Genomic DNA, 10,475 nt, shown 5'->3' on the forward strand with positions numbered 1-10,475 from the left:
AACGTCATGACAACGTCCGAGAGAAGTGCACTGTCCATAAACCGACTCTGAGTTGCCAGCAAGGCAACCACCACCCCCCGGTGTCCTGGCCTTAACCAAATTTGTCCATCCATTCTCCCACCGACGTAACCCCCGATGTTCCACAAGCACACCTGCGTACACACACGCTTAAAAATTTAGACTGTTTTGTCTTAAATAAAAATTAATAGCAGACTGTATGGTCTGACCCCTGCTCTCCGAGCAGACTGCATGGTCTGAGCCCTGCGCTCAGAGCAGACCGAGCTTGTCCTGCACTCCACGCAGACTAAATGGTCTTGGCCCTGCCCTCCAAACTAAGCCAATCGTGCCAGAGTCCTGGAGGCCTCCATTCTCTGCTGCTCCAGGCGCTGCTGGGCCTCCCAGTTCGCTCTCTCGTCCTCGAACACGCGTCTCTTCTCCTCCAGCTCTCTGTGCTGCGCCTCCAGGTTCTTCTTCATCTGCTCGTGACGCCGCTGAAGCTCTGCTTCAGAGTCTTTGAGCTTCTGCACTTTTTCCTTGACTTTCATCTCGAACACCTGCTCCATCTCCATCTCCATCTTCTTCATCTTAGTCACATGCTCTCGCCTTTCCTCCTCCATCTGGGCCAGAGGACTCTTGGTGGACAGTTGACCTTTAACCCTGTTGTTGTCCACTCCGTTGTAGGTGACCGCAGCCAGCTTCCTGCTGCGGTAGTTTTCGTAGTGGACGTTGTTCGTCACGTCCTTCAGGTCCTGCATGTGTGTTCTGATGAGCATATCTCTCAGGATGGTGAAGTCACAGTGGTCACTGTTTTCAACTTCTGCAACCCCCCAGGGGTATTGTCTCCCTCTGACTCTTTTGCTGTTCACCTCGATGATGGTGTTGCTTCCTACTACAGCCAGCGGCAACTTGTCCTTTATCTTCTTCACCAGCCGGTTCTCTTCTTCGTCATCGGTCTCTGGGAACTCGTAGATCTTGATTTTATCCTCTTGGATTTCTCGCATGACCTGTTTCTTGAACTGTTGGCATTCCTCTGGGGTGAGGGTGTCTGCTTTGGCGATCAGCGGGATGACATTAACGTTTCGGAGAAATCACTCCTTCTTCAGGCACATGGCTTAATTGACGGTCACGCGAATTTCGTGACCGTTTCATTGTAACTTGTAAAACTGTGTCTAATTGCCGTCTCCCCCAGTGAGGTTGAGTTTAGGGCAACAGTACAGGGACTGGATAAAAAAATGGAGGCTGGGTCGGAGGGCGATAGCCACCTCACTGACAACATTCCACGCAGCGAGTACGGTAAAGGCACGGGCTAAGTTAGGTGAGGGTTTTTGCCTCCCGAACGTCATGACAATGTCCGAGAGAAGTGCACTGTCCATAAACCGACTCTGAGTTGCCAGCAAGGCAACCACCACCCCCCGGTGTCCTGGCCTTAACCAAATTTGTCCGTCCATTCTCCCACCGACGTAACCCCCGATGTTCCACAAGCACACCTGCGTACACACACGCTTAAAAATTTTGACTGTTTTGTCTTAAATAAAAATTAATAGCAGACTGTATGGTCTGACCCCTGCTCTCCGAGCAGACTGCATGGTCTGAGCCTTAACATTAACGTTTCGGAGACTGAAATTAGCAGCCTATTACGAGGACTCACCTGAAACAACCGGATTAAGATTCATTCGTAAATCTAACTGGTCTCCCCCACAATCAGTAATCCCCCAAGAGATAGTTAAAATTATCAGGGCGGACACAAAGTACTTCCAAGAGTACTTCACTAATCACCAGACACCTCCAAATTTGACCCCTCAAGAATATCTGGCCCTATTGGAATTAACAAAAAACAAAAGATTAGTCATTAAACCAGCGGATAAAGGCAGCTCAATTGTAATTATGGACAGAGAACAGTACTTATGGGAGGGGTACAGACAACTGAAGGATCCGAAATATTATGTCAAATTAGACAAACCTATCTATTTGATAACAATACCGATGGTGAACAAAATCCTAAATTCTCTCAATGTTAAGGGTTTCATAAATAAAAAACAACAGTATTATCTGATGGGGGACAAGGAACCCAGAGCCAGAATATTTTATATGCTGCCAAAAATCCACAAGGATACTGCAAAGTGGAGCATACCATACATCATTCCTCCGGGGAGACCTATAGTTTCAGACTGCAATAATAATAATAATAATAATCCTTTATTTTATATAGCGCTTTTCTAGGTACCCAAAGACGCTTTACAAGGATCCATGCACACCATTCGCCCAGTCATACCGGTGATGGTAAGCTACGTCTGTAGCCACAGCTGCCCTGGGGCAGACTGACGGAAGCGTGGCAACTAATTTGTGCACAACGGCCCCTCCGACCAACACCAAGCATTCACTCGCATTCACACCAAGCAATAGTGAGACATATTATACAGCAGAATACTTGGACTATTTTCTCAATCCACTCTCAATTATACATCCAAGCTACATCAAAGATACATATCACTTTGTAAACCTGGTGAAAGAACGAACTATTCCGGAAGAGGCTATTCTATTTACCATTGATATCGACAGCTTGTACACAAATATAGATATGAAGGAGGGCATGCAAGCCATAAAAAATATCTTCCAAAAAAATCCCAGCAAGCACAGACCAGACAAGGAGCTATTGCAACTCCTATAAATTAATCTGATGAGAAACGACTTTGTTTTCAACCAAGATATCTTTCTGCAGATCAAGGGAACAGCTATGGGTAAGAAATTCTCTCCAGCATACGCAAACATCTTCATGGCAGAGTGGGAAGAATCAGCCCTGAAAGCCTGCACACTGAGACCACTGCATTACTACAGGTTTCTAGACGACATCTGGGGAATATGGCAACATTCCAGAGAAGAATTTGACACATTTCTCAATACTCTACATAATCACAGAGAATCTATAAAAATTAAATCCACACATAGCATCACAACAGTTGATTTTTTGGACACAACCACGTACAAAGGAGAAAAATTCAAAGAAAAAAACACACTGGACGTTAAGGTCTTCTTTAAAGAAACAGACACACATGCTCTACTTTTCAAGACCAGTTTCCACCCCAAGCATACATATGCAGGACTCATAAAGTCACAACTACTGAGATTCCACAGGATTTGCACCAGGTCTGAAGACTTCCACAAAGCAGTCAAAATCTTGTTCACGGCTTTGTCCACCAGGGGGTACTCCAGGACCTTCTGTAGAAACTGCTACAGGACATTTCTGGAAACTAAACCAATCATGGTCACTAGTAATATTCCGCTGATCACCAGGTTTTCACCATCCACCAGGGAGCTAGCCAATAAATGTAAGAAAAACTTCCAGAGAATCACCACAGGGACAAATATTCTACAAAATCATAGTATTCTTCCTGCATACAGGAGAAATAAAAATTTAAAAGATCTCCTCGTGAGGGCCAAATTAGGATCTGCCTCGGTCCCTATAATTAATAAATCAGAGACCTTCCTTAAACACAAACAGTGGATACAGAACCAAAATACACAAGAAATTTTTCAAATTAAGACAAGGGGGAATCTGAAAACCACAAATTGTGTTTATTTAATTTACTGTACAACATGCAAGTTGCAATATGTGGGAGAAACGGGTAACTCAGTCTCCACCAGGTTTACCCAACACAGATACAATATCATTAGTAAGAAAAAGACAGACACACACCTGGTGAAACACTTTATAGCACATGGCTGGGACTCACTCAGGACCACTGTGATAGAATACAACACAGGATGGAATTTGTCACAAAGGAGAAACAAGGAGAGAGTCTGGATCGCCAGATTAGGCACCAGAGCACCGGGGGGCCTCAATGAGGGCTGAGGGTTCCTGGGTTGGGCGGGTTATGTGACAGTGCATCGGCAAACCCATTGCTTTACGGCAGTGGGCTAGCCAAAACAATCGATTTCCCTACCCAGCCAGTGCCTTCCTGCCCGACCTGGGTCCTTTTGGTTCCTCATGGGACCCTCCGGTTTTCAGAGCACTAACCATAATCAAGTGGGGGACTTTAATGATTAGTAGTCCCCAGCCCTAAACATAACCAGGAGGGGACATGCTTTTAAGACCTAATCATGGTTTGTATACTAATCTCAACCTGTTGAAATACTAACCTAACACACAACCCTAACCCTAACCATAACCATAACCAGGTGGGGGACTTTAAGGAGCAGTAGTCCCCAGCCCTAACCATAACCAGGAGAGGACATGCTTTTAAGACCTAACCATGGTTTGTATACTAATCTCAACCTGTTGAAATACAAACCTAACACACAACCCTAACCCTAACCCTAACCATAACCAGGTGGGGGACTTTAATGATCAGTTGTTGCCAGCCCTAAACATAACCAGGGGGGAACATGCTTTTAAGACCTAACCATGGTTTGTATACTAATCTCAACCTGTTGAAATACAAACCTAACACACAACCTGGAATCACATGAATGCAATAAAATTGTGGTTTATTGTGAAAAATACTTACCTGGTCATCATGACATGTACTTTCAGTCCTCAACTCATGTCATCATATCATTTACCTGCATGTACAGTGTTCATTCTGTAAAAACAATTGATACTAATGTACAAATTAATATGAATGCAAATGTTGTTCTCTGTTATTACACAGAAGTCTTTATTGTATTTGGCAGACTTTTAGTCCTGCGGCATAGCAGACCAATTGTTCAAATTGTTCTAAAAGCACCAAAATTGGCACACATGTAGATTAATATATTCTAAACATTTTTGGATATGGAGGCATTCAAGATTAGCCATGTGGAAGATATGGCGGCCATTGTTCAAAATGGCCGCCATTTACCTTTTTTTTTTTTACATATTCCTTTTTTTTTTACATAATTCCTTTTTTTACATCAGAATTAACATCAATAAGTGTTTAACAGATATTTAGATGAATCTTCTCAAAAATGGCTCCCAAACTTGCCGCCATTTTGTGGAAAAAGTAGACATTTGATGAAGATTTCAATACTTTATTTCAAAATTCAATTTTTTTTTCAAATTGCTGGCAAAATTGCAATGGAATGGTAGTCAAAATAATACACAGAGTACGGGGAGTTTACAGTATGGTCAAATTGTAGTTATATAGTCGACCAGAAGCCGTCTCTAGGCACAGTACTTACAGTTATACATTTATGGATAGATCTAATATAAATGAACAAATCTAAGTGGACACAATAAACAGTTGCCAATACAATAACTTTCAGTATTGTGTAATCCTGCAGTACATACATGTAATACAATAACGTAGATTTTGCCACACTATGATTCTGAACTTTTCAAATCTGGTCACCAGGATTATGAATGTCTACAGATCATAATGTTGGCTAACAAGTTTTCTGTCCTAATCTACTGGCATTCGCCTTCACAGAAACACAGACCAGTGCATTGCAGTGAAGCGTTCTTGCACTTGCAGCGTTTTGTGCAGCCTTTCTTGCATCCGCAAGACACCAGCTCATAGCAGGTCTTGGATGCCTCAGGGAGTGTGGTCCAGAGTGGTGTGTAGGGCCCATCATCACTCCGATGCCAGCCCCAGTCTGTTGGTGGAGGGAGCACGGGCTCTGGTACCAATGCCTGGCCCCAGACATGACCACCCTGAAGGGCAGATCTCTTCACATGCTGCTCCAGAGCAGCGTAGGTTGACAGATGGAGGCTCCTGTGTCTTGGTTGCTCCCTGCTTCCGACTTTGTTTGACACTGTTGAACTTGAGAAGCTGCGCAATGGAAAGAGCTGCTTGTGTCGAAGAGGAATGGCTTTGGTTCTTGATGTTGGGGCCATCCAGCACCATATTTACCATTGCAACTAGTACGTTTGGCACAGAGTCCTCCTGACAACCGCCCGGGAATGATCCACGGAATCGGCCAGTGTCTTCAAACATATATCGACGAACTATCTGTGCAGCACGCGCAAGGTGAACTGCCTCAGTGTCACAGTCTTGCTCACAGGCTTTGCCTAGCGCTTCAGCAATGTCTTCATCAAACGCTAGTAGAACATCCCGGCCTTTGCTCTGGGATCTCAGGCCTGGTAACTGGGCTAACAGGCGCTCTTTCAGCCTTGTGCTATTAACTTTCTTGCACAAAGCAACCCCGAGCTGTTCCATTCTTGTCGTGTATAGCTTTGCAAGATCTGCGAGTCTGAAGACTGGGGTGGTGCCCTCTTCTAGGTGGGTTTCCTCGATATACAGGACCAGTTCAGCCAGTACGATTCTTGACATCACACCTTCATGGTCAGTTTTCTGCTCGGCTTCTACAGTGGTCTTTGCACGATAGTAAAGAGCCAACAAACACTTGGAATGGTACTTGGCCTCCAGAGCCACCATATCACCCATGCTGAGCCTGGCCATGAGTTCATTGTCCCCAACTTGCGCTGCACACTTCCGTACGCGTGTGTCCACCTGGAAGGTTGCTACTTCATGTAGGGTCTCTGTGCCAGACTTTCCACAGAAAAAGCAGGAGGTGTCGCTGGTAGTAGCTTCTGAAGAGTGTGTTCTGGCGCGCTTGCCTGGGACATTGTCAGTACTACCAAATGCTGAGCTGCTTGCGATGAGTCTCTTCTCTGCTCTTCGTAGCATTGTGTTATTGTATTTGAGCATACATGTTTTATGCCACTTGGCCTGGTGGGCAACCATTGTCGCCTCAACACCTTGTCCTTCATCTAGTCTCTGTAACTGAACAGTTCTTGGCAGTTTTCCTAGTTCATCAAACTTGACCAAGTTTGCAGCCATTGTCGTGTATCCACTCCCAGGGTCTTGGCGTTTAGACAGTACTGGGCAGACAAGTGACTCTGATGTCTCCTCTTGACATACAAGACACAGCTTCCAGTTTGTCTCAGTAGGTGTTGTGGGAGTACGTCGCTCAAAAGTATCGACCAGTTGGAACTTCTTTGCCATGGCTGCAGTCTGGAACAACGCGTCTCTGATGTCAGGTGGTGGTGCTGCTGCTGCTGTAAGGTGGTGCTGCTGCTGCTGCTGTATCAACGCCTCACCTGCAAAGACACAAAACAACACCATGTTAACACAAGCTACTACTACAAGTACCATGACTATCAACACTCAACACTATACTATTACTGCAGCCGCCGTCACTGCCACCACCGCTGCCGCTGCAAAGTAAAACTCATTTTTCTTGTAAAATGGTAGCCATTCTATTTGGTAAGCACACAAGTATGTGTAATTGTACAATACTTATCACCTCTAGCACACTTATCACCTCTAGCATCCACAAAAAGACAAATTATGGTACATATTCAATGACGCTAATGGTAAATAGCGGCCATTTTGAAAAATGGCCGCCAAATGTGCTACGGGGAGAATCTTGAATGCCTCCATATCCAAAATTGTTCAGAATGTATTAATCTACATGTGTGCCAATTTTGGTGCTTTTAGAACAATTTGAACAATTGGTTTCGTATTTTTTACTATGCCGCTGGACTATTTAATGATTAGTAGTCCCCAGCCCTAAACATAACCAGGAGGGGACATGCTTTTAAGACCTAATCATGGTTTGTATACTAATCTCAACCTGTTGAAATACTAACCTAACACACAACCCTAACCCTAACCATAACCATAACCAGGTGGGGGACTTTAAGGAGCAGTAGTCCCCAGCCCTAACCATAACCAGGAGAGGACATGCTTTTAAGACCTAACCATGGTTTGTATACTAATCTCAACCTGTTGAAATACAAACCTAACACACAACCTGGAATCACATGAATGCAATAAAATTGTGGTTTATTGTGAAAAATACTTACCTGGTCATCATGACATGTACTTTCAGTCCTCAACTCATGTCATCATATCATTTACCTGCATGTACAGTGTTCATTCTGTAAAAACAATTGATACTAATGTACAAATTAATATGAATGCAAATGTTGTTCTCTGTTATTACACAGAAGTCTTTATTGTATTTGGCAGACAACTCATTATTATTAGTTGGAAACCCACATGTTTGTATGTAACAATGTACACTGTAACCACAATAAGCAGTTTGGAGTCGAGTGTAAGTTTTAGGGGGGTCACATGACTAGAGGGACACGCCTGCTCAGGTCTGTTTGACATTTGACCTCTAAGCACTGTTATGCCCCACCCTGTCTTATTACTCAGAGCACGCTGCAGTACGAACGTACTTAGCATAACCCAGTCCATTGTAATTCACTCTTGATTACAATGCTTATTTTCAGCCTGATGAAGGTTAAATATTAACCGAAACGTCGCTTTATTATATATTTTTATTTGTTTATTTGTGTTTAACTTCAACCAACGAGAATAAAAGGTAAAACGCAAGGCTTCTGCAACTTTTTCCTCGTGAAGTTTCCCGTCGGAGGCCATCATGGCTAGCAGAGACACACACAGACGTGAACGAAACACGGACCAATATGGAGATGAACGCAGCAGAGGCCGCAGAACACGCTACCACAGCCCAGAACACCACGGCAGACCTGCCTCCCCACGAAGAGGTAGGGTCCACTCGGACAACCGTAGGCTCAATGAGTATTCCGATGGAAACATTACCGGATACGAGCATAGTGGACAGGGCAGCTGGAGCGGAGCGCGACGCACAGATTCAACCCATAGACACCGCGCTCCGTCACCACGTTACCGCAGGTCGTACGCCTCGGTCACGAGAACTGGGCGCAGACCTGATGAAGGCGGCCCTGTTAGACGGCATGGTTCTCCTCGACGGGCACACGGAAGTGGGTCTCGGTCCAGACGCGACGGACGCGCGGAGCGCACCTGGACACAGCGCGCCACGGACAGAGATGGTCCACCCCCACGGCATATGGAGCCATCCCGACACCGTGACCACTCCAACCACCACCGGACCAGCCCGGTAAGAAGAACAGAGAGAGACTATTACAACCGGAGAGACCATGTTCCCGGCTCGCGCCGCTGGAGCGAGCTCGCGGAGCGCGCGCTCCTATCGTGAGGAGCGCATTCCAACGCGATACAGGACAAAGACGTGACCCGCCCCGGAGGACCAGGGAGGAAGAGCAGGGTCGTAGAAGTGCTCGAGACCACAGCACCCGTCGACCACGGACCGGGGAGGGCCACAACAACACGCACAGAGCAGGACCACACGACGGCGGACGCAGAACGACGCAGCAACGCTCCCGCAGCCACGAACAACGGGATGACAGCGGACCCAGGTCGGATGACCCGGACTTTGCTTTGAAGTGCCGCATACTGTTCAAGGTGATAAAGACTTTACATCATTTCCTAAATGTCACAAATGAAAAACCACCTTTGACCATAGAACAAATGACAAAACATCTGACCACAGCCATCAAACCGGCAATCCCAAATCCCAACGTTTTAAAGACAATTGAAGGCAACGCCAAGAATTGGGCCAAAAATACTTTAAAAACACTCAAAGAGGATCAGTATGTGTATTATTCATAATCAGACATTCAATCAATTGCAGCAGTGAAAAGAAATAGTGTGTGATTCTCTCTATTCTTATCATGAGTCCACCTTCATCATGTTCTACAGTAATGATGTGCTGTGTACTAATAACACAGTCATATCATTATGAGTGCTTTAACCTCATGTATGCAACCAGCCATCAAGAGGACATGAGAGCAAGTACACACTAAGCACACACACAATTCAGAATGCTGAGTCAGCACAATATGTGCCATAATGTAATGAACACATCCATAAGTTTATTCAGCGCCAAATGAACTTTACGAACAGCACGGCATGCAGCGGCTTTCCCCATGTTCTCCGCATCGCAGACACTGTACTAAAATGTAGCACTCGCAGAACAGCACAAGGCTGTATCCAGTCTGAGACAGTCAGTGCTCGGCTGGGCGTGTGGTGTTCAATGTCTGCTCCAGAAGCTCTGTAAATAAATGATTCCTTGTGGGCAGAATGGATAGCGCTCGTATAGGAAGTCATCATGATGTGATGACGGATCTTGGCGATGTGGAAGAAGTCTCTCCCTATAAAACGCTCATCTAACTAATATCCTCCTTCATCAGTGGATCTCTGAGGAAGGGAGCTGCACATTAATGCAACAGAGGCTTCTTAGTTTGCTCCGCTGGTTTTAAGGATCACCGTGTGTCTCACTTTACATGCATTTCCGGAACTCCCGTATAACCCCCAGTATATGCGCAAGTCCGTATGTGACGGGAGCTGCCATGTTTTCCGGGGGAGTGACCAGCTTATCCAGCTACCTTCACTGAGCCTGCGCTGGAGCAGGTTCAAGCTTTTGGATGCGTTGCCATGGTGATTTTGCCGAACTTGCTTCGTGGAACCGAAAAGCCTGATCTACATCATCTTATCCTGAAAAGTATCCGGCTAACTAAGTTAGACACGTACGTGGAACGGGGCCCAGACGTCATTAATGAATGCTGACAGGTCTCCACCTCACAGAAACACTTGTTGTATTTGAGCATTCATAACTTTTTACATCCTACTAATGGTCTGCCCTCCAAA

At 45.4% G+C, this 10,475-nt stretch overlaps 1 protein-coding gene across 1 annotated transcript; it reads right to left on the reverse strand.

The window, feature by feature from the left end:
- Positions 1–332: 332 nt before the first annotated feature.
- LOC306783927 (septin-7-like) lies at positions 333–1,073 on the reverse strand (the record flags this gene model as incomplete). The annotated part of the gene is made up of 1 exon (XM_079297320.1): positions 333–1,073. A coding segment is annotated over one exon (741 nt), but the record flags the coding sequence as incomplete, so codon positions are not given.
- Between the last annotated feature and the right edge of the window lie 9,402 nt (positions 1,074–10,475).

Source organism: Melanostigma gelatinosum, assembly GCF_949748355.1.
Source record: "Melanostigma gelatinosum genome assembly, contig: SUPER_10_unloc_1, whole genome shotgun sequence".
Lineage (NCBI taxonomy): Eukaryota > Metazoa > Chordata > Actinopteri > Perciformes > Zoarcidae > Melanostigma > Melanostigma gelatinosum.